This window comes from Aedes albopictus, chromosome 2 (assembly GCF_035046485.1).
Source record: "Aedes albopictus strain Foshan chromosome 2, AalbF5, whole genome shotgun sequence".
NCBI lineage: Eukaryota > Metazoa > Arthropoda > Insecta > Diptera > Culicidae > Aedes > Aedes albopictus.
The window spans coordinates 253,542,841-253,568,995 of NC_085137.1; the positions used below are offsets into that span (position 1 = coordinate 253,542,841).

The 26,155-nt window shown below is 37.5% G+C and overlaps 1 protein-coding gene across 1 annotated transcript in view; it reads right to left on the reverse strand.

Annotated features, from left to right (window-relative positions):
• Positions 1-232: 232 nt before the first annotated feature.
• Positions 233-26,155, reverse strand: part of LOC109427892 (ubiquitin-conjugating enzyme E2 R2) — a 72,061-nt gene continuing 46,138 nt past the window's right edge. Inside the window, exon 7 of the mRNA XM_062851576.1 lies at positions 233-580. Coding sequence (XP_062707560.1) covers positions 467-580 — 114 coding nt within the window. The 3' untranslated portion in view covers positions 233-466. The remainder of the gene's footprint in view (positions 581-26,155) is intronic.

Genomic DNA, 26,155 nt, shown 5'->3' on the forward strand with positions numbered 1-26,155 from the left:
GCACGATGGGCGGACCAGGTGGAGCGTGACTTGGCGAGCATTGGGCGTGACCGAGGATGGAGAGCGGCAGCCACAAACCGAGTATTGTGGCGTACTATTGTTGATTATGTCTTGTCTTAATGATGTGGAACAAATAAATGTATAAATGTACATAGAGCTAGATGATTGATTTTTTTCAAGCCATTTCTTCAGTCGACAACAACAATCGACGTTCACAAAACTCAAAACAATGTTTCCATAATAACTATAAACACAAAAATTATAAAATCTTTTATTTTCTGATAAACTCATCTAAACGGATGGATTGCACCAGCAATCAATCTTTTTTTTTTTTCTTTTTTTTTTCAGTTTACCTCCGCAGTTTGCCTTCTCGGGTCAATTTAAAATAATTACAAATATATATAGTAAATTAAACTGAACCAACGCTACAGGCTAAAGGGGGATGTGGGGGTGCTTAGTTAGTCTGTTATGACTCACCATTACCGCTGTCATCCCCGTCGGCAAAGGATTCGACCGAGCCTTGATCGTCGTCTTCGGTGTCTAAATCGTAGTCATCGTCGTAAAAGTCAGTCATGTCGAGCTGCAATGAAAAACAAAAAGAAAAAAAGTGATGATTAGATCGATGGTGGTTCTTCATATGCAATAGTCTAATAATTATGATACATAGTTGAACTGATGTGTCTAATCCCTTACAAACACTCAGTTTCTAATTAAGCGCATCTAAACAATCAGGAAGTGAAACACAACGGAACGCTTTAAAACAGCATTATATCTGCTTGCTGTCGTATCATAGCACTTCGACTGCTAAATTGCCCTATGTTTGCAATTTAAATGCCGCCTAAAATCTAACAACATTTCCAATATACGATACGTTTTGGTTAACAAGCAACACAACTGCTGCTTTATTGCCATGAAACTGCCAAAAGAGATGAGTGATGGTCATTAAAATTAGCCTTTTCAGACCCCCTTCCTCCCCTATGTATGAAAACCCAAAAGTTTTTGTATGAATCGTAACGCTACGTTGCACTCCTCCCTCCCCCTATAGCGTTACGTAATTTGTATACGATGCCTGTTCTATCATATATTGGCAGCAAAAAGCAAATCAATGGGAGAAAAGATATACATAATATCTTTTCCAAATAAATCCCAGGATTGGTTCCTTATTCCATCGTGTCTTATGTGGTCGAGTCAACTATCAGCACTTGTCCGCGCCGTTGTCCGGACCACAACGAAATAACTGCCGGTGTGGCACTCATGCCTTTAATAGATCAAAAAATCAACGCACATTATCTGATCATTTATAACTTATCCTGTAGCACGGTACAACATCATCATCAACCAGAGGAGCGAGAGATCGAATCCCAATTTCAGTGGGATCAGCAAAATAACAACTGCAAAAAAACACAACAGCCTCGAAAGTTACACAGGAAAGTGAGAGAAAAATGAAAAGAGAAAGAGAAGAATATGAAGCGGCTGAAATTGGCAGGGGAAAATATTTTTGTTTTTATTTTCGACAATTTGGGAGATAGGTGGGATAAGCATTTAATTAGCCGTATATTGCACCAAAACACGCATTTAATTAGCACTTATTGCGCATATACGGCTGATTGGCATTTGATGACCTGCAGTAAATGCGCTATATGCTAAATAAATACAATTTTAACCAGTGCTGCGAAGTGTCAGTATCATCCAACATTTAAAGCTGAAATTGAGATAGGTTATCAACTCATTTTTCCATTTACCATCGACATATCAATGGGGCACGTTCGGTGTAGTACTAGATTTGTAGTAATGAGCTGAATTTTAGTATGGTGAGAAGGTCAATTCTCCGTTTCTTCAATGAAATGGTGCAAAAAGAGTGGGTATTATGATTCCTTGCCTAATTTGATGCTGTTTGAGCAAAACTTTGGATAACTATGTTGTTTATGTTGCAAGAAATGGAGAAAACAACAATATTGTTGCCCAAAGTTTTGCTCAAACAGCATTAAATTAGGCAAGGAATCAGAATACCCACGCTGTTTGTACCATTTTATTGCAGAAACGGAGAATTGACCTTCTCACCAGACTAAAATTCAGCTCATTATTGCAAATCTAGTACTTCACCGATCTGTCCTATTGACTAGCCTCTGATCATTCAATTGACATCAGCTCCAGCCTGAGTCAAGGCACAAGTCATTCAATTGAGCCCCAGCTAGGAAGCAAAATTTGTGGTGTTGTAGATTTAAAGTTTTTACCATCATTGATGACGTCAAACCCGATATAAACCTATCATTCACCTATTTTTATTTTGGCCACCATACCCAACATAGACCCAATAGTTGTTCGATGTTGGTCCAACAGTGACATTCGATGGAAAATTGCCTGATTTCAACTCGACATTCGATATTTTTTTAGTCTGGCGGAATTTCGTGCCCAGCTACTCATTCGAGTGACAATTTATTCAATTGACAAAGATTCGCTTGTCATTTTATAGGTGCTCTGATTGAATGAAATCGTTTTGAACATTACTAGAAGGAAAAATGATTGAAAAGATTTGTTGGTTAGTGTTCAAATGAATGAGATGTATTTTTGCAATACTTTTTTATAATCTTTATTAGTATCTCAATCAATTTCTACACCCTTCAACTTAATATAGGTGTTCTGTGTTTTATTACACACTATCATCCTAATTAAGTAAAATAAATTTAAGCTTTCATCAATACTAATTATTAACATATTAAATTTCATTTGCTGTAACAGTTAAGATTTTTCGCAGGCTTTATTTTTCACCTGCGTGTCAGAAATACATTTTTTCACTTATCCTAACCCTTACCTAATTTAAACTAATTATACAAAGAACTTATCGTAGCAATAAATGACTACAACGATTCATGACGAAAATTTGCAATGATTTTAGTTGACATCTGTTCCAATGTTTAAATATTAGAAATTTGTGCTGGACGAGTGCGACTGGAAATCTGTTACTTCCGAAGATCAGGCTTTCTTTGTCTTGGACTATTCTAAACGGTGTGTTTTGCTTTGCCCGACGTTTCGGGTTCTTTTATTGGGCCTTTTTTCAAGGGCATACTATAAACATAGAACATTTTAAATAGACTATTCGCACTACATTTAACGAATAATTTTCTTACGCTGTGAACCATTTATCGTTACGTTGGTTTTTGCTTGATTTTTGAGGGGGAGCTTCTTGTATATCTGGATTTATATTTATAACATGAAAAACAGACATTTCTCTAATTTAAATGGACTTAAAATTTTGAACATTAATTAGGTAATTTTGGTACACTACTGGGACATTATAGAAACTAACAACGATAGGCTTTACCAACTAAGCTACCGAGCCAATTAATGACCCAGCAACTTAGTTGTCATAAGGTTCAATTCTAATCTCATCGATCTATATCATCTTCTTCTAAACCGCAAATATAATATTCTCTGTTGTACATATGTACGAAGAGCGAGAGCAAAACAAATCGCTTATATCGATGAGATTAGAATTGAACCTTATGACAACTAAGTTGCCGGGTCATTAATTGGCTCGGTAGCTTAGTTGGTAAAGCACTTATCTAGCGAATAAGGGTCGTGAGTTCAAATCTCACCTGAGCTGTGGATTTTTTCCCAATTTAACAAATAATTCACCCATCTGTACGTTGAGTTAATTGAAATTCATGATTGACCACACGGATTGGTATTACCAAAAATTTGCACTATGAGTGAGTCATCACAAACTGTATTTAGCTATATATGTATTTGAATCCATGTACACCATGTACACTGTTTCCAGCAATAACATATTTTATGTGTCGCAATGTAAAACAATGTACTGCACTTGAGGTGCACCATAACATTGTCGAACATTCGAACTGCCTATCTCACATCATATCAGAGATATTAAGTTTTTTTTTTAATCTGGGGATTTTTGCCTTTCTCGTACACTAAGTGTACTGGAAAAGCTATATGTTCACTCCAAAAATGACTTGTTGATAGAAGGCCCGGAGGGTCGAGTCACATATACCAATCAACTCAGCTCGACGAATTGAAGTGATGTCTGTGTGTGTGTGTATGTGTGTATGTGTGTATGTGTGTGTATGTGTGTGTGTATGTGTGTACAAATAAACTCACATCACTTTTTGGCAGTGAACCTTAACCGATTTTAATGACCAACGGTTCATTCGACGCGGAATCTGGTCTCATTGTTTCCTATTGAAAATGGTTCGGATCGGTCGCGTCGGAAGTGGCCAAACATAAAATCGAACTAAACCCATGCACGCGACACATCAAACTGAGGCTTTTTTGATAACCTGATGAACGGCAGGCAGGAAAATGGTCTCAGACCATATCTGAACCGGTTGTGTTCCGGAAACGGTTCCGGGTGTCCCGCCGGAAGTGGCGAAACATAAAAGTGAACTAAACCCATGCATGCGACATACCAAACCGCGGCTTTTTCGATAACCTGATCAACAATAAGCAGGAAAACATTCTCAGATCATATCGGAACCGGTAGTGTTCCGGAACCGGTTCTAGATGTTCCGCTGCAGGTGGCAAAGTATAAAAGCTAACCAAACCCATACATGCGACATATCAAATGGTGGCTTTTTTGATATCCTGATGAACAGTAAGCAGGCAAAAATTCTCAGAACATACTTGAACCGGTAGTGATCTGGAACCGGTTCCAGGTATCCCGCCGGAAGTGGCCAAATATAAAAGGGAACTAAACCCATGCATGCGACCTATCAAACCGCGGCTTTTCCGATAACCTTATGAACAGTGAGCAGGAAAATATTCTCAGAACATATCTGAATCGGTAGTAATCCGGAACCGGTTCCGGGTGTCCCGGCGGAAATGGCCAAATATGAAAGTGAACCAAATCCGTGCATGCGACACATCAAATCTGGTCTTTCGTTAACCTGAAGTGGTCAAATGTAGAATGAAACCAAACGTATGCACACAGCATATTAAATAACGTCTTCTTCGATAACGCGAAGAACGGTCAGCAAGAAAATAGTCTCAGGCCATATTTAAGACAGTTTAGACTATCGGCAGTGTTCCGGAACAAGTTTCGAGTATCTCGCCGGAACTGGCGAAATGCAAAAATGAACCGCACTCATGCATGCGATACATCAATTCGCGACTTTTTAGGAAAACTGATTAACACTTTGCATTGAGCTAGTCTAAGAACACATCAGGAACAATCGGTACAATCCTGGAACTGGTACTGGGTGTTCCACTGGAAGTGGTAAAATGCAAAAATGATCCATACCCAAGCAGGCGATACATCAAATCTTGTTGTTTAGGTAACATAATGCACATTAGCAATGAAATAGTCTAAGGCTATATCTGGGAGACCCGGTAGGGCTCCGGAACCAGTTCGGGGTACCCTACCGAAAGTGACCAAATGTACCATGTGACACATCAAACCACGGCTTTTTTAATAACCTGAGGAACGGTTAGCTAGAAAATAGGCTTATACCACATAAAAGCAACCGGTAGGGTTGCAGAACCAGCGTTTGGTGCTTCGCCGGAACTACGAAAGTGAATAAAATCAATGCAAGCGACAAATATATGTAAGAGAACAAAATCTTGACAAATTAAACCCAAATACAAACAGACGTCTCACTATACTCATTACCTATTGTTCTTGTTTTCAACGGTTGATTCAAGTATTCATCAGCACGCAAATTGAACGCTCACGGCACACGCCGCGTTTCTGCTGCTGTTTAACGTTTAACTGTCTAGCTAACCGTGAAGAGATCTCACCAAATCACACAATTTCAGATTCCTGAGGTGTAAATATACAGTAGGATCAGTCAACGTTGTATGGTAAAATTTAAAATTTATCGCATCAATCCCGAACAAAAGTTTTCCAATTCCCTTTTGCGTCTAAAATTACTGGATAAAATTTTGATGCAACTGGTTACTCTGTAATGTGGTTGAAGTTTGTATGGGAAATTTCACATGCTTGCATTTTTTTGTCAAATTTTACATGAATGTTGTAACCTCTGATATGATAATAAAATATAGCCTTAAGTATGCAGAATAAACGCAAAGCGATCTGTGATTGTGTTGAAGGTTATATCTTGGCTTGTAAGTATCGTCTAGATATTGATTGGCCTCCAGTGTTAGTGTTAGTGATGGTGCTCAAGCAGTCAACTGAGAAGTCTGATATGTTTCAGTTCTGCTCATACGTTAAACATAACGTCGGACTATATCCCATCAATAACTTTTGAGTCAATTCAATGATGGCTTTGATAAAGTGCTTGCTATTCTTATAAAGTATCAGGATTCAGAACGCTTTGGCCTACATCGACGGAAAGATCGTGAGAACATATTCAACGAGAAAGGCACTATCATCACTAGGTGGATTAATTTGGGTTTTTTTTATTACCGTACGGGTTTGGGCCGAAGGGTCTCAGATTTTCATGAAACTTTTTCCACAGGTAGGGCTCATGGATATATGAACAAAAAAATGAGGAAAATTCAGGGTCGCCTATTTTCCCGGAAAACTCAGGAAAACTCCAGGATTTTTTTTGTTTTCCTCTGGCACTACTTACTTTGAAAAAATCATAACTTAAGAACACACAGAAAAATAAATTGTAAACACAATTGAATTCTAGTTCAAATCAACCGATTTTTCAGTTTACTATAGCGACAAACTGATTTCTAGTTTAAACTGAACTGTTCCATTTGTTTGATAAGGCAGCATCCATTTATTACGTAACGCTAAAATCGACAATTTTTGACCCCCCCCTCCCCCCTCCGTAACGCTTTTTTGTATGAAACCCCGAAAATTTTTGTATGGGCCGTAACGCTCGGCCGTATTCCCCTATCCCCCTAGAGCGTTACGTAATTTGTGGATGGCGCCTAATACAAATATTTTCATTTGTCGAAATTTTTGACAGTTTGTTAAAACAAACAGAGATATGGTTTTTTAAACATGAAATAATTGATTGATTCAAACGACTGCACTTTTGCCACTAACAACCCGGATTGTGATTGTTTTGGTGACGGCAGCAACTGCGGCAGCTCGGAAATCTATTTTTAGATCGTCGGTAAGCGGATGGCGAGGAGAACGACTAGAAAAAGACAAAAAAGGCGAAACCGATCAACTTTTTGTGGATACTGTCGTGAGTACCTGCGCGTTATCCATCACGGCCAAAGCTGCACTTGAAAGTTGGGGTGATGGATTTGCTGCACCTTCTTCGCTGTGGCGATGTTGGGGTAAGCATTTTATAGATGTGTGAGTGCTTTCGGACCATGTTTATGGTTTTTATTTTGTTGAAACAAATGAAATTTTTGACATTATATGAAATGATGGTAATCGGTTGTTTTTATCAATAAACTCTGAATGAAAACAAATAAATATAACTTTGGAATAAGTAAATTCTCAGTTATAAAATCAACCATGTGTTTTATTGTTTTAAACAAGCGCCATTTTTCTGCGTGAACGAAGCATCGTAGAAACAAAGTTTTTTTTAGAAAATGAAAGCAAATTTTCTCAGAAATCCAAAAAAAAAAAAATATGAACTAGAAAAAGTTTCCCATAAAATTCCCCACAGTTGAGAAAATTCGTAAAGAAAAGCCGGAAAAACTATGCCCGAACTCGTGGAAAAAATATGTTTGATCGCTGAAATTTTGGAAAGCACTTAATTTTCGTTCCTGAGTTATGGCAAATTTTGTGAAAAATGACCATATAATATAGGCTTACAATCTTACATGGTCATTTTCACATAATTGACCATAACTCAGTAACGTGAAAAAAGTACATTCCAAAAATTTCAGCGATGAAAGCTTTTAAAATTACATTCTCAAAAACGAAAAAAAAAGTGAAATCTAAAAATTTCAGCGATTGAAGCTTATGAAATAACCTTCTCAAAAATATGTTTTCGAAAATTTTCCACGAGTTTTCCGGAAAAATGGGCGACTCTGAATTTTCCTCAATTTTTTTGTTCATATATCCATAAGCCCTGCCTGTGGAAAAAGTTTCATGAAAATCTGAGACCCGTCGGCCTAATTTGTATGATAATAAAAAAATGCCCATCTGTATCATCAGTATCTGTATCAGCAATAATATACTTTTTGTGTCGCAATGTGAAACAATGTACTACTCTATAGCATTGTCGAACATTGGAATTGCCTATCTCACACCGGGTCTGAGTTATTGAGCTCTATTTGAATCTGCATAAACAGTATTGCCAGCAATAATAGAATGTTTGTGTCACAATGTCAAACAATGACACAATATAAAACTATAACATTGCCAAAAATTCAAATTATCTATCTCACATCATTTCAGAGATATTGAGCTCTATTTGAATCAGCATAGTCAATGGTGCCAGCAATAATATAATTTTTGTGTCGCATCGTGAAACAATGTACACGGTAAAAATTCTGCACGCTGATACGAAGAGATTGGCACTTGAATTCGCGCTACTTGCCTATCAGATCATTTGAATATCACAAGGAAAGGAACATCCAATGTCTCTCTAATTTCATTGGAACACCGCTTCAATTTGCTGTTGACAATGTTTTGATTTAAATACAAAAATAAAAAAAAGCTTATGCCACACCCAGATTTGATACAAGGACCTTCACCGTTTTAACACCATCGCAATATACTGATTTTTATTTACAGTTCGGCAGTGTTGCCAACTTTCAAAAAATACACTCTTGTGTTATGCAGCATGAAATAGCGTTTGAAGTCTAGTAAAATTATGCTTAAGAGTCTCATACTTTGTATATATTCAACAATATGTATATGACGCTATTTGAACAGTGATGCCATCTAACAGAAAAAAAACTATATCAGGAGCTATCACAGGTTGGCCTTTGTTGTCCGTTCGAATTTTACTGAACATTATGTGTATTTTTAGAAAACTCTTCAAGATTTAAATCGATGATTGAAATAGATTTTGATCTAAATTTTGGACATAAAAAAGTGGACGTAAATAAATCCGGTGTAAAATAAACCGACGTAAAATAAGGTCGAAGTGCACCTTGAATTGCCCAAAAATCATGTAAATAAATGTATATGGTAGAAGCATCAGTTTTGACCAGTCAGGAGTTTTGGCCATAGGGCGTTATTCAGGCTGTTGCGATCCATATCGGAATAAATTCATATTTTAAAAGTGGATCCTAATATGATATAATGATTACAGCTGCGAAAACCATAGATTTTGATTAAAAAATTATAGAGAACAATTTTCCTTGAAAAATCAGCCCCCATATGTCTATTTTGGCTCCCATAAGAATACACGTGATTGGCCAAAATAGAAACCAAAGTTGAGAATATGGCCAAAACAGTGACAATGCTTCTATTTTGGCCAGTGCCACTTTTAATTCAAAAATCAAGTATTAGCATGTCTTCCGCATTTTTTCAACAAAATATAGATTGAAATCTTTCATTTGGCACATTGATAGTTTTTACAGGATTATTGGTTATTTTTATAAAAAAATATTTCCCTTAGACTGACCAAAACCGGTGTCCGCCTACACTTTTTTAATAAAGGGATTAATAAACTGTTGCTCTGTGTTACTAAATACATTTGGCACACTGTAGTCTTTGTAGTCATACAGTCATCATTCCATAGGAACATATAGGCCCATACTCAAAACGATGACAAACCATCAGTTAATAAACAAACCGATTACCACAAGTGACACATGATGCGTGAAAATACAATTTGTACAACTTATTATTTTCCCACTTTTTTACGATCCTGGCAGGAGAGGAGAGACCGTACCCGGGCAAAAACGGGATAACAAATCGGGACCCATCTGACTTCCTTACCCTCCTCTGATGTGAGTTGTGTGCGAAAGTGCCATTTTCCGCCGCAGTCGCGTCCCAATCCTGAACTGAACCGCCACCACGTCACAACACAATCGGCGACCGGCAATAATGTTTGTGTCCGTGGTAAACATTTCTAGATGCCGACTGCAGTTCCCATGGGAGTAATTTCTCACCCCCACCGCACAACACAGCACTAACCACGTCTCATGATGATGTGATGCAAGAAAAGCAGTCACGGTAAACATTTTTCTTCGTTAACACGATGCCCTTCCATCATCGAAGAAGACGACGACGACGACCATGGCCAGAGCAGAGACCCTCGCGGCGGCGTGTGCCATATGCCTCATTTATGACGGTTGCATTATTTGTAACTTGTTTCCGACCGATTCTCTTTCTGTTCCAGAAACGCAACGAACGAAGGCGGACTTGATGAAAGGCAGAAACTTATGACGATTACTCACATGTGTAGCATAAATGACATCAAACATCAAAGAAGTCAGAATGCCTGCAAGGTGCCTGTTGGTACGGTGAATGTTTGAGCACATCAATCGATGCTGGAGAAAGAAGTAGGGTAGGACGGGGCAAGATGGCCACCCGGGGCAAGATGAGCACCCCTCCGTTTTACTACTTTTATGATGAATTTTGCCCAAACAACTTCATAATCCGTTCGAATAATGTTCATCCTGTTTGTAAACCTGATAAAAGGTGCTTCATAATGGACGAATTTAAAAATATCGTCAAATTAGTCAATAGCATGGATTTTTAGCATTTTCTTATAAGAAATCATCAGAATAAAATAAGGTTTTTATGTCAGAATCAAATTTTTACCATAATTCTGGTTATCAGCCAACATTACTAGCTTAATGCAAAGCATTTTAATTTACATTAGAAAATATTTTCTAAAAACAAACATTAAAATTTATTCATTTTTAGTTATTAACCTATAATGGGGCAAGATGAGCACTCATTATTCCCCATCAGGGGAATATAGAAAATATTTTGAAATTATTGTAATTCACTCAATAGTGGCGGACATAGGTTTCCGTAACCTCTGCAACTATTTGATTGCGTGAATTCCTGAAAATAAGCAACATAATAATCGTTTATTGTTTTTCGGGTCATTTTGTATAAAGTATTATAAAATCGCATTTTTTTTCAATAACCGAAAAAAAAGATCATTTTAGAACGTGATACCATAGCTATAAACAAGGTTCACTATATCAATCACTGTATGGCCAATTTATTGTTAAAATATTGTGATTTTAATGAAGTGCTCTTCCTGCCCCGTAGTGGTGCTCGTCTTGCCCCGTAGCATGTTCGAACTGATCATAAAACATCTTTTTTGTTTAGTCAAATAAATCATACTTATTGTGAATTTTGAACCCTCACATGTTTATGGGTGATAGAAAACATGATATAGTAAAGAACTACTGAGAGGTACTTTGAAAAATTGTGTTAACTTACAATAAACTCAACGTGATCCTTAGGGTGCTCATCTTGCCCCGCCCTACCCTAAGTTAGGACCGGTACCTTTAGCATAATTTTATGATTTTTAGATGCATGAAAATAGAACGATGCACGTTCAATGAGAAAATTTCAATGGCTTTTTAATTGCATTGAATGCCGGCGAACTGGCGTATAAATCATTCAAGGTTTTATCGCAGAGGAAAAACAGCATCATTTTAAACAACAAAACTTTTGTTTGTATTTCAAACTAAGATTGTTTCAAAATGTGATTTGATTGATACATCAAACATTGAATTTGATTGCTTTTGTTTCATTATTCAACCAATTTTTAGGTATTTCTAGGTAACTGGCATATTTGTCATTTGTATCGAAAACTTAGTTTGCTCTTAGCAGAATCTATGTTGTTTGTGATTGTGCGGAAATTTGGACACCGAACTAAATATTTAGTTAGTTTCGACAAAGGTAAACTGCCGTGAATCGCAAGTCAGTCCCATATGTAAAAAGTAGGCATTGAGAAAATGGCCTTTGAAGTTTTCAAATTCGATTTCTATGTGAAACTCTAAAAAATCGCCATGAATTGAAAACTTCTGCGATCATCATGAAATTTTCACACACTGTTTCAAACGTAAAAACGTAACAGTGAAAAATATAAAACTGGCTAAAATAGTGTCAGGTTTTGCACTGGAGAGTGCACAAGTTCGTAATGGGACTGACTTGCGATTACATTTCATTATGGGACAATCTGACTTGGTGTTGTTTTTCAATTTTACTGAACAAACTATATATTATTTTGCACGCAGCTGAAAGATCATCCGAAGAAAGCTCGAAAACGGCCATTAACTCATTTTTGCCCAAAATGCAGATGGGACTGACTTGCGATTCACGGCAGTAAAAGGCGTATCCAAACTACTATTTTGTTGTTTGGAGGAAATGGTGGTTGTCCGACATTTCGCGGTAAACCATTTCGCGGTGAGCCATTTCGCGCTGTGTACTGTTTCGCGGTATGACATTTCGCGGTAAATACCATTTCGCGGTTTACCGTTTTGCGGTTTTCCTTTCGGCGGTGTGTTCTTGTTTTTCAACTACCGTCAAGGCACCATTCACCGTGGATCTAAGAGGATTCGGGGCAAATAAGGGCTGTCATTTGACATCAGTCTTATTCACATTGTTGGTGCCGCTTTTAAATGCCTACATTATAGGTTAAAATTAAAGCAATATCCACAGAATTAGAAATTTTTTCACAAAACTTGGTGATATAGTACAATTAGTAAAGGGTAGTAGGGTCGCCTAATTCCGTGGTAATAGGGACCCATTTACCGTGTATGAGAAATTTTATTCTACTTTGTTTAAAGATGATCAAAACAACCCAGGCCAAGGGAATTTTCTTCGTTTAAATTTATTTCAAGTAATAACTTGCAAGATTTTATTAGAAAAACGAATGTTCAAATTTTCGATTTTTTCTAGATATATGGGACAATATTGGGCACGGTGAATGGAGACCATTGATTTTTAGGGTACCCATTTACCGTGCCTTTTTGTTTCAATTAAAAAGTACGAGTAATCGTACTTTCTTGTTAAACTTACTTCGGTAATGCAAAATACATACCTGAAATGTGAATTTAATTGCTTCTTGGTGGAATAAAAACGTTACTACATTTAGTTTATCGCTTAAATCACCTTAGCGCAGTTTTCGTTTTTTCACTATGAATGCAGTGAACGAGCAGAAACCCGCTTCATGTAAACACACTTTAGTTTTGACATGGTAACAATACATTAGACCAAGCCCACCCGTGGGCTTAATACTACACACGCAACAGCACGTCGTTAACGATTTTTAACTTCGTTATCAACCCACTTTCGCACCGGTCGTTCGTTTCCATGTGAGTAAAATAATGATCGGTCGCCTTTGCGCACCGGTGGTCTCTATTCTCTCCGTACCATCGGTTTTTTGCACTTCTGTGAATCATCGCAATATTTGTGTATTTCTATGGGGTTATTGCAAATCTTATTCAGTATAATAATTTGTGCTCATATTATGAAAGATGGGGTTTTGGATAAGACTGAAAACTGTTAGTAAAAATTGAATTCAAATAAATAATTCCCTTGGAGATTTGTACCAGTTTTGGTGCGTTTAAAGATATCATTTTCTCAATAATTTATGATTGTATTTAATCCCGGAATTCAAGCAGTCTTTTTTTTAAATTATATGTTTGTTGCTTACTGTATGACTTGTAGGTTGAATTTTTATCTTAAATAATATCCATCTCTTCAATATTCATGTTGCCTTTCTCGCAAGAAATTTATCTGAATTTGAGATTATGAGCATCCTTTTTAATAATTAGGCCAGAGACGAACCAGCCAAGGGCTGAAAGTCTCTCAAATAAAGACAAATCAATCAATCAATTTAATAATTAGGTTTATTGAATTATTACATCCCTTGCATTTCCAACACATTCATAACGTAGTTGTCTCCTTTACAACTTCGCGTAGGTCAAGATTCTTGAATCCTGGTCATAGTAGAAGCTGTCTTCTAACAGTCTGCGATAAGTTTGCGCAACCTTTTTTCATTAACGTGTATTTTAACATCAACTAATTCTATACTCAGTCACAACTTTTTAGTTTCAAAGCATCACCCGCAAATCTTAATATATATTGCGATCTTTTGGATGCTGTTATATAAATATTTTGTTGGAAGCAGATTCTATGCGCATATCAGAGATATGACACATGCATCAAAGCGGCCTGGTCTACTGCGTTGTATTTACGCACAAAGATGATTCTTCGAAATACTGGAGTACAGAATATTTTATTTCGGCAAGGTACTTCTCGAATTTACAGGGGAGGAAGGATGCGTGGACGGTGAAGTTACCAATTTCGCACACTTTCTTCCTAATGTCTCGTTTATTTAATTTATATTTTTAAATTTATATTTAATAAACCACCCACTGACGACCACCATTTTTAAAAACAGCAATCAAACCAAAACTCTTTTGCCTTTTTGAAATATACACGACAAAACGAAACGCGAGGCACAGCTCTTCCAAAGCGGAGGATCTCAGCCCGGAAAGTGAAGAAAGCAAACCTTGTGGTCACTTATTACCGTCAAATAGTTTCTTTTTGGGTTAGAAAATACGCACATCTTCTCACCGGAATCTGCGTCGGATGACGATAATTTTGAAACTTGTCGGAACGAACTTCGCGAGTTATATATTTGGACATTTTTCTAAATGTGCGAAACTAAGCTTTACTTGCTGCGTAGAAAACCCGGCTCAAACATGTACGTGTTAAAACAGCAAAACTCACTGAATCACTATACATTTCTTCAAATATTAGTTTCGAAACGATCGGCCGAATCAAAAACTAAAGGTGCGATTATGAGCAATCGTAACTATTTTTAAGAGAAAATCAATACATTTTAGATATGCATGATCCTAAAATTGGCGAAGAAGCGAAAACTTTATTCATAACATACTTAAGCAAAGCTTAAATATTATTATTTTTCTGCGTTTGTATTGTCATTCTATCACAATTCTATGTCAGACAATTTGTTGTGTTATTCGTGTAACGATCTATGATATTGATTGGTTGAAAATTTCAAATATTTGATGCAAACTAAAATAAATCCCTACCTATACAAAACAAGAAAATCATTCTCTAGAAACTATATACCTGGCAACAAATCAATACTCATGTTCTTTCGTCTCCTCTTTACGCTACCCAGAGAGCTAAACGCGAGAGAGCGCACGAGCCTACGGATAGAGACCGTACTTTGCGTGTCTCTATATTCTAAGCCCTGCTACGAACCGTACGTAAACTTTTCGCTTTCGAGCCCTACTTAGCAGCGACCGGTGCGGTTCGCTTCTTTGTTCGGGGCTCTACTTAACGTTAAAACGCTTGATTGAGCCCATGAGTGGGCTTGGTCTTAGTGTTGTATGGTCCACTGCACGAATTTACGCTGGCCTGCTCACTCCCACAGAAAATTTGACGTTTGAGCGGTGCCGACACCTCTTAAACGTCAAATTTCGTGTGAGAGTAAGCAGGCCGGCATAAATTCGTGCAGTGGACCATTGGTGAAATTGAAGGGAAATTGGCATATAATTCAATCATAATATGGAAATAATGAAAAAATATTCGAAGGCACACGGTGAATGGAGCTCCCACGGTGAATGGCGCCTTGACGGTATTTGATTATTTTTGAAGCTTTTCTAGAGAAAACTCGTACGTCATTTACCAGCACTTTTCATATTTGCCCTTCACACAAATGGATACACAAACAAGGCCGCAGAAGAGTTAATTAAAGTCCCGGCAAACTTTGTCTTGCCAAGCTGTGGTGGTTTGACAACTGTTGAGGTCATAAGGTCACCGCACTCTAGATTGGTTTCATTTCAATCGTGTTGATTTTCTTCCCAGCTCACGAAAATCAGTACTTTATCAATTTTCTTGCTTTTCTAGTTATTTTTCGTTGTTTTTATTACTTATAAACACAGCCGCCATGAATACGAATCAAACAGTTCAAGGGTCAGCCTGATCGGTTCAGCCGTTCCTGAGTTTTGTTGCCTCAAAGGAACTTCAAACTCATTTTTATATATAGACTAGCTGTCCCGGCAAACTTTGTCTTGCCCGGTTGCGGTGGTTTGACAACTGTTGAGCTCAAAATATTTAGCACCGCACTCTAGATTGGTTTCATTTCGATCGTGTTGATTTCCTTCCCAGCTCATGCAAAATCAGCACTTCATCAATTTTCTTACTTTTCTAGTTGATTTTCGTAACTTTTTGTGCATATAAACACAGCCACCATGAAGACGAATCGAACCGTGCAAGAGTCGTGCTGATTGGCTCATCCGTTCGTGAGTTTTGTTGCCTCAAAGGGACTTCAAACTCATTTTTATATATATAGATAGATAGATAGATTTACGGTTGTCCGTCATTTCCCGGAAAACCATTTCTCGAAATGCCGAATTTCACGAAAATCATTTCCCAGAATACATTATTTATTGTCGGGCCGCCACCAAACCGGACTTCGCACAATCAAGTCGTGACGCGACCCAACTCGCGACGTTTTTTAATCATGTCAAAAGTAGTGCGCATCCTTCCCGTTGTTGTCAGCAACACAGCGCACTAGATGCGAAACAGTTGCGACACTTGTAGACTAAGAAAATGGCAATTTTTGATTGAATGTCGGTCTTGATTCCAACCGGATAGACAATATATCTCGAAAAATACCTTACAGTTTTCAATCTATTGTGTGGCAATAGCATAATGATAGATAATTGTATTCATATACAGGGGATGTCCATAATGTTTGGGATAGGCAACTTTTTTTCTCTCTCAAAAAATTCAATAGGCTTTAACTTTTCATAGAGTGCATCAAAAATTCTCAAATTTTTACTGTTTGTCAACCTATTATATGTGCATCATTGGTATAAATTTGGGCTCGATTGATTAATCTTTCGCGAAGCTAGAACCATTCTCGTAAAACACTATTTTTTGGACAACCAGTTTTTGAACTGTCATATCTCCGAAACCAGTGAACCGAATCGAATGAAATTTTGAACGTTTATCAACAATATATTGATACCTGATGCGACATTATAAAACGTTATATTTTCTCACGACGAATAAAGTTATACCGGTTTGACATTTTCACTCATATAGAGGAAAATAAGTCAAATTTACAATACCGCACAAAAATTACTAAATGGGTTCTTCCTTCAATCCAAATAGGCTTCAATATATTTTATTCGAGATATCTTAAGAACAGAAGTAGAAAATATTTGGATATCAAAGCTTAAAATTAATGACATTGATGTAAAAAAATTATATTTTTTTGAGAAAGATCCAAAAAGTGTCAATCCGTGATAACATTTTTAAATGTTTAAAAAGTACCTATGTTTTGATATCTTTTGAAGTACTAATACATTGTTGATAAACGTTCAAAATTTCAATCAATTCGGTTAACTGATTTCGAGATATGACAGTTCAAAAATAAGCTGTCTGAAAAATAGTGTTTTACGAAAACGGTTCTAGCTTCGCGAAAGATTAACCAATCGGGCTCAAATTTGTACCAATGATGCACATATAGTAGAGTGACAAACAGTCAAAATTCGAGAATTTTTGATGCACTCTTCGAGAAGTTACAGCATGTTAAACTTTTTTGTGAGAGAAAAAATAGTTGCCTATCCCAAACATTTTGGCCACCCCCTGTATGTATGTAATACATATTTGGCAGAATTATAAATTTAAAAAATATCTTGTACCGACTTTTCGAACCCTCTACGCAGAATACCCTCTTCGAATGAGTGTAATCAGTTTCGTAGCTTTTAATTCTGCAATAGTTTTGAGCTATCTTGTCGAAACAATTGGTGGCACAAATCAATCTAATAATGTTTTATCGGGTATTTTTTCTTCTTTTAAACATAGACTGTTCTTTCTAGTTATACTGGTCAAGTAGTTGTTGGCATTAGGCTACTAATATTTTCATGGTATATTTCCCTTCTTTAACACATAGGCCGTTCTTTCGAATTACAGTTAATAAAAGTTAATTGACATCATTCAAGCTGTTAAATCATCGAATAATTTACCTTCTTTAAAACACAGCAAGATGAAAAATCGGTGTAGTTTGAAACAACTAACACTTTTGTTGAATTTCAAACTAAATAGCTAGTTGTTTCGAAATGAAATTTTGTTGCAATAAACCAAAAAAATGTCGTTTGAAACAAATGGGTGAGTTGGTTGGTTCTTACTTTCGGAAACTCTATTATTGGTACATATTGTTTGGGAACAGCAAACGTTCTATATTCCATGCTTGTTGGTACATTTGTTATGATAAATAAAAAGAGAGATATGGGTTTAGATTCCAATATTTCTATGTGGGTTTAGATTCGTTGTGAATTCTGAAATGTACGTCCTTAGTGGGTAAAAACGGCGAAATGATACGTACCTGTTACGACCTGGAGTGCGGGGTGGCCGGAAGACATGAGGGACCATTCATAAACCACGTAGACTTTTTGGGGGGAGGGGGGGGTCTGGCCAAAGTCTACGCTCCATACAAATTTCAAATTTTTTGTATGGACGAAAGTCTACGAGGGGGGAGGGGGGGGTCTGAGATGGCCAAAATTTGGTCTACGTGGTTTATGAACAGCCCCTGACAGTCTTCTATTTAAACACCCAGGTTAGTGAATAACAGATTAAAACCATTAAAACGTAACTTTATTTACATGATAAAAAAAATGCATTACAAAAACACAACACATACACGACACGGTGGTAACAATACGATTGTGCATCGTCCGAAGGCATATTACAATGCTATCGGCGAGCATGCAGAAGAAACTATCCAATCCAGTGGTTCTCAACAGTACCGCGAAATGGTCCAAACCGCGAAATGACGTACCGCAAAATGGTACTTACCGCGAAATGTAATACCACCAAATGGGACACCGCGAAATGTTATACAATCAAATTAGATCGCTAATGGCGCTGTAGCCAATGAATTTATTTATTTTATTTCATACCTCGTGAGGTTGTTGTTTGTTTGTTTTATTAACGACCTTTTAACTCAAGTGAGTCATTCAGGTCGACCAAGCACCTCGTGAGGTGTTTATTATTATTATTATTATTAGCTTTATTGGGGAGATTTTCAGCCCGAGGCTGATTAATCTCCAAATGAATAGGGGTGTTTTACATAGAACAAATTAAATATTTGTATCAGCCATCAATGAATTATTTCAACATTTATTTTGTAGATTTATTCATTTTTGTAATACATAATAAGAAATAACCAAAAAGGGGCATGATTTTCTAGGTACAACCAAATCGATTGATGAATTTAATAAAAAAAACTTGTTGCGGCTTCAAAACCATTTACAAATTTGGTTGTATTTGGAACTGTTACACGCAGAAAAATGAGGTTTGTTTAAAACAATAAAACGCATGGTCGATTTTCAAACTCAGCATTTACTTATTCCAAAGTTATATTTCTTCGTTTTTACTTAGAGTTTATCGATAAAAACAACCAATTATAACCATTCCGTGTAACGTTAAAAACTTGTTTCTACAAAATGGAGACCACAAACATGACCCGGAAGCACTCACACATCTTTAAAATTATTACCCCAAAATCGGCACAACGATGAAAGTGTAGAAAATCCATCACCCCAACTTCCAAGTGCAGTTTTGGTCGTGATGGATAACGCATAGGTACTTAAAACAGCATCCACAAAAAAATGGTCGATTTCGCCTTTTTGTCTTTTTTATTCGTTCTCCTTTGCATCCGCCTGCCGAGTGACTAAACATAGATTTCCGAACTGCTGCTGGAGCTGCCGTCACCAACACAATCACATTCCGGCTTTGTAAGTAGCAAAACTGCAGTCGTTTAAAGCAAGCCGTTATTTTATATTGAAACTACCGAATCTCTGTTTGTTCTAACAAACTATCAAAAATTTCGACAAAAGAAAATGTTTGTAGTATGAAACAGTATAGAGATGAATGCCCGTAGAGGGTAAAATCTCTTAATAAAAAAAACTACAAATCAGTTTGTCGCTATAGTAAACTTTTTTTAAAATTTCTTTGTATTTGTGAATTTTAACTTAATGCTAATTCTTCACAGCTATAGTAAACTGATAAATTGGTCGATTTAAGCTAGAATTTAATTGTGTTTACGATTTATTTCTCTGCGTGTAAATGATGTAATCATGGATTTAATTGTTTCAAACAAAGAATTAAGTTTTTAAATTTTGTAAAATTCAATGATTTTTTTTATTTTTAAACGAAAGAGCATCTTTTTCTGAGCCGCTATGATTTTTTTCAGATTTTTAGAACTTTATTTTGGTACCTAAAATTAACTTCGAATGGGTGGAATCAGTTTTGTACCTTTTAATTCCGCGCTAGGACATAGGGCGGAATGAAAAGGTCCAAAACTGATTACACTCATTCGATGAGAGTATTCTGCTTAAAGGGTTCGAAAAGTCGGTACAAGAACCTAAAATCAATTTCAAGAGGTTTTTTGAAATCGCCTTTTAACAGCTGGACAACTGCTTACAGCTCCGCCTAGTACAAAATGCGACGAGGGGTGGTTCGATAAACCGCTCCCATACAAACTTCAAATTGATTTTTAAAAAAGACACTACACCGTCTTCAACCAGAGGTTGCACAGACTGAACATTAACCAACATTAGGCAACGGACAACACGGAATAAATTGATTTTTAAATAGTTTTCCGGCACCAAAATTGATGAACATTTGGATTTCGGCTCAGTTTGACATGCAGATTCAGACTATGGAATTATCTCAACACCACTAAAGAAGCCAATTGGTTGAAATTGCCAAATTTTGCAGAGTATAAGCAACAGTTTGTTTTAACCAGCGTACATAAAGCAACCTTGGCAATCTTGAGCATTGTTTTTTCTCCGTGTAAACTGGAATAAATTTTGTTGTGGAAAGTATCGATTCCATAGTAAAATAATAATCGTACCGTAATCCGGGGTCAAAATGATCACTTTAAAACAAATTTTGCGAATAAAATTAGTGGCTATTCAAAATTGGCAAAAGAATTTCTGGAAAAGCAGTACCCGTGGATCTCCATGTAACCATGTCACAGAATTTTGTTCAACAAATTTAAACTCTTAATCAGAAATCAGAAAATTAAAGATGCCATTTTGGGGCGAAATTGATCAGTAGGGTGCGGGCACCGGTTTTGGCCAGTCTAAGGGAAATTATTTTTATAAAACTAACCAATAATCCTATGAAAACAACCAATGCGTCAAAAGAAAGGTTTCAATCTATATTTTGAAGGAAAAATGCAGAACTTGATTTTTGTATTAAAAGTGGCGCTGGCCAAAATAGAAGCTCTGCCGCAGTTTTGGCCATATTCTTAAGTTTGGTTTCTATTTTGGCCAATCATGTGTATTTCTTATGGGAGTGGCCAAATTAGAAGTACCCTGGCCAAAATAGATATATGGGAGCAGATTTTTTAAGGAAATATATTTTTTTCTTCCAGTTTTTAATCAAAATGTGTGGTTTTCACAGCTGTAATTATCATATTGTATTAGGATCTACTAGTAAAAAATAAATTTACGTCGATTTAGATCGCAACAGGCTCAATACCGCACTATGGCCAAAACTCCGGACTGGCCAAAACTGAAGCTTCTACCCTATACAATTAAGCATCGATTAAAATGAAAAATTTCCTTATCCACTTAATTTTGTACTACTAAACCCGAATAATGCGTCAAAACTCTTACAACTAGTGAATTTAACACTCAAAATGCAAAATAAAATTTTGAAATTTTCCCCTTAACGCTTAAAGGTACGCAATTTCCTTTGAAATACAGGGGATGGCCAAAATGTTTGGGATAGGCAACTTTTTTTTCTCTCACAAAAATGTCCAACAAGCTATAACTTTTCATAGGGCGCATCAAAAAATCTCAAATTTTGACTGTTTGTCAACCTATTATGTGTGTATCATTGGTACAAATTTGGGCTCGATTGATTAATATTTCGCTAAGTTAGAACCGTTCGGGTAAAACACTATTTTTCAGACAACTCATTTTTGAGCTGTCATATCTCGGAAACCAGTGAACCGAATTGAATGAAATTTTGAACGTACACTAACAATATGTAAATGCTTTCCAAACTATTCAAACATAGGTACTTTTTAAACGTTGAAAAAAGTTATCATGGATTGACAGTTTTTGGATTTTTCTCAAAAAAGGTGTATTTTTTTTACATCAATGTCAATAAATTTTAGTGCTGATATTCAAAGATTTTTCACTTCTGTTCTCAAGTTTTCTCTAACAAGATATATTAGAGCCTATTTAGATTGAAGGAAGAACACATTTAGTAATTTTTGTGTGGTATTGTAAATTTGACTAACTTTCCTCTCTATGGGTAAAAATTTCAATCCGGTATAACTTAATTCGCCGTGAGAAAAAATTACATTTTATAACGTCGTATTAAGTATCAATATATTGTTGATATACGTTAAAAAAATCATTCAATTCGGTTCACTGGTTTCCGAGATATGACAGTTCAAAAATTAGATGTCTAAATAATAGTGTTTTACCCAAACGGTTCTAACTTCGCGAAAAATTAATCAATCGAGCCCAAATTTGTACCAATGATGCACACATAATAGGTTGACAAACAGTCAAAATTTGAGATTTTTTGATGCACTCTATGAAAAGTTACAGCATGTTGAATTTTTTTGTGGGAGAAAAAAAGTTGCCTATCCCAAACATTTTGGCCATCCCCTGTAAGTGATTCTGTTACAATAAACGACTTTTTCGTCAAAAAAAAAGAACTTATTTAAACTTGTTCCTTCTCAGAATAGCTTCATAACTTTTCAACCAAGGCTCCACAAAAATGCTAAAACAAAAAAAAAATACGGGAAGTCCTAGTGGCAATTGATTGTTTAGAAGCAATGATTTCAGCTAGGTGAGAAATATATTGCAAATTCCTAAAAAAAATAAGGCAAAACTAACTTTTTTCTAAACAAATAAGAGTCTAAACTCATCTCTAGACATTTATGAATTAGATGAGGTAAGAAGTTTTGAGATCATTGCGACGCTTAGAAGTTCTTGGTATGCAATTACAATATAGTACCCAAATAAAAAATTTCACCCCGGTTTGCGGTACATATGATTTTCAATCAACAACAAAATCTGTGAAGTTTACTGAAATATGATTGAAGTTACAATGAATTGCAGTAAATATGAATAAAAGCGTAATCGTCTCAACAACAAAACATTGTGCAATTTTCAAGGATATGCATCTTACAACACAGTATGACCAAAAATACAATACCCAGCTGTTAAATTACGATTATTTTTGATAATGTTAACTGCACTGCTAGTTAAATTGGCATTGTTTTAGAATTAATTGGAAATTATTGTCGGTTGAAAACCATAGGTACAGTTATTAATTTCACTATGAAATCGGTAATTTCCACAACCAAATTTATTTTAGTGTATGAACAATATTGCGACATTTGCACCCATTTAGACTCGGCCAAAAATCATTATAATCACATTCGAATTTGGCTCACGACTTCGCAGCGGCGTCTGTTTCACAACAGTTAAACAAAATGGATTTGATTAGTGTGAAATGTACCGTCAAGCAGTGGTGGAAATTGATCGCGAACGTGTGCTTACGCGCTACAAAAAAATGCCATCGCATCGCAAACCTTTGCTGTGCGATGGTGTTCGTACGTCTGTGGCTCACGATCGTACGACACGAACGCCAACGAGTGCATCGCATCTTTTGCAAGCGCGATGCTTTTTTATTTTAGAGGTTCGCGGCCGATATTTCCGTAATGAAATCAAATGTTGGTAAACTTTTTCGTAGGTATCATTTATTGGAATGATACCTGATCAGTATAATCGAAAAACACCCAACTAATTACCTTTAAGTGTACAAAAAATGGCAACAAACCAAGTGTTCTACATTGTGATGCTTCTGGCGAACCAACTGCGATTCTGCTCGTTCGACATTTGTTTTGTGTTGGTTCGTCGATCCGGGAAATCGTGAACCGTTCTCTCTTTTTGGGTTCGCGAGCGCGTGAGCAAAGATTGTGTTTGATGCGAACCAAAAAACACGTCAAGCGCATGATGCTTTCCACCACTGCCGTCAAGTCACCAGTCACCGTGGATCTAAGAGGATTTAGGATTTAGGCGAATAAGGGCATGCATTTGACACCAATCTTATAAACATTGTTGATGCCGCTGTTAAATGCCTTCGTTATAGATTAAAATTAAAGTAATATCCACAAAAGTAGAAAAAAAATCACAAAATTTTATGATATAGTACAATTAGTAGAGGGTAGTAAGGTAGCCTGATTCCATGATAGGTCACCATTCACCGTGGTAATGGGTACTAGACCGGCCCACATTTGTATGGCGAGAAACAGAAGTTGGGAAAATACACGGGGCACCCTCTAGAATCGTGCCTATGTATGAGAAGAACAACCTGTGAAAGTTTCAGCTCAATCGGTTTAAAACTGAGCTAGCTCAAATGAGTTGAAGGTTTGTATGGGATCTTTAGTCCAAATATATGGGAAATTGGATGACCTCCAGTCTCTCATTCAGCACGCTGGTTTGAAGAGTTTGATTTGGCTCATAACTGAAAAAATAGTAGTTTAGGGTTTCAACAACTTTGTAGTTTAGGAACAACTTTGTTGAAGACCATATAATGGTAAAACTGGCGCGCTACATCATAGGCAGCTATGTAATTCTTCATTGTCTCGATACCCGCCCACGTGCGTAAGCAATTGAAATAAAGGACAACATAGCCGCCTATGATGAAGCGCGCAAGTTTCGAATGGCACACACGTGCTGCATGTAACAACCGAGAGTAAATCCTCACCATGCTCTCGTTAGCTGAAACCGCAACTAAATTAAGTTTTATCATTATATGGTCTTCTACAAAGTTGTTCCTTAGGGTATCAACTACTATTTTTTCAATTATGAGCCATATCAAACTCTTCAAACCAACTGCCCAGCAACTCCTATCCCTACCTCCTCGCGGTACCGGCCGGAAACTATGAGCAACCTTAGGGAAGATCGGGTAACCAACCACGGTGGGAACTTTGGTCGTAGGCTGACAGGGAAGGGGGGGGGGGTTTGCTTCGGCAAACCTGTGCGTCTGTTCTCCAGGAGGAGTGGCTCACAACAGCGTCTGATGCCCATGTTAGGGGCGGCTGATCTACGTCCGAGTGCCAGGGAAGGACTCTAAGCTCAACTGTGCACTATGGTCCTCCGGAAAGTAGGGGGTTGGTGTCAGGCCCTACGAGCCAGCCGTAAAAAACCATTGTAACGGAAAATCAGCAACAGAATAATTCGAACCGAGACCAACGGCAACGACCCCAGCGAACAAAAAGGACTTGCGATTGGAAACTCGGTACGTGGAACTGCCGATCTCTCAACTTCATTGGGAGCACCCGCATACTCGCCGATCTACTGAAGGACCGCGGGTTCGGCATCGTAACGCTGCAGGAGGTGTGTTGGACAGGATCCATGGCGCGAACGTTTAGAGGTTATCATACCATCTACCAGAGCTGCGGCAATACACGCGAGCTGGGAACAGCTTTCATAGTGATGGGTGATATGCAGAGGCGCGTGATCGGTTGGTGGCCGATCGACGAAAGAATGTGCAGGTTGAGGATCAAAGGCCGATTCTTCAACTTCAGCATAATAAACGTACACAGCCCACATTCCGGAAGCACTGATGATGACAAGGACGCATTTTACGCGCAGCTCGAAGGGAGTACAATCGCTGCCCAAGTCACGACGTCAAGATCATCATAGGAGATTTGAACACTCAGGTAGTCCAGGAGGAGGAATTCAGACCGACAATTGGTAAGTTCAGCGCCCACCAGCAGACGAACGAAAACGGCCTACGACTCATTGTTTTCGCCGCCTCCAAAAATATTGCCATACGTAGCACTTTTTTCCAACACAGCCTCCCTTATCGTTACACCTGGAGATCACCACAGCAGACGGAATCTCAAATCGACCACGTTCTGATTGACGGACGGCACTTCTCCGACATTATCGACGTCGGGACCTATCGTGGCGCCAACATCGACTCTGACCACTATCTGGTGATGGTTAAACTGCGCCCAAAACTCTCCGTCATCAACAATGTACGATACCGGCGACCGCCAGGGTAAAATCCTTGAGCGACTGAAACAACCGGATGTCGCCTCAGCATACGCGCAGAATCTCGAGGCTGCGTTGCCAGACGAGGGCGAGCTCGATGAGGCCCCTCTAGAGGACTGCTGGAGTACAGTGAAAGTAGCCATCAACGACGCAGCCGAGAGCACCACCGGGTACGTGGAACGGAATCGACGGAACGAATGGTTCGACGAAGAGTGCAGAACGGTTTTGGAGGAGAAGAACGCAGCGATGG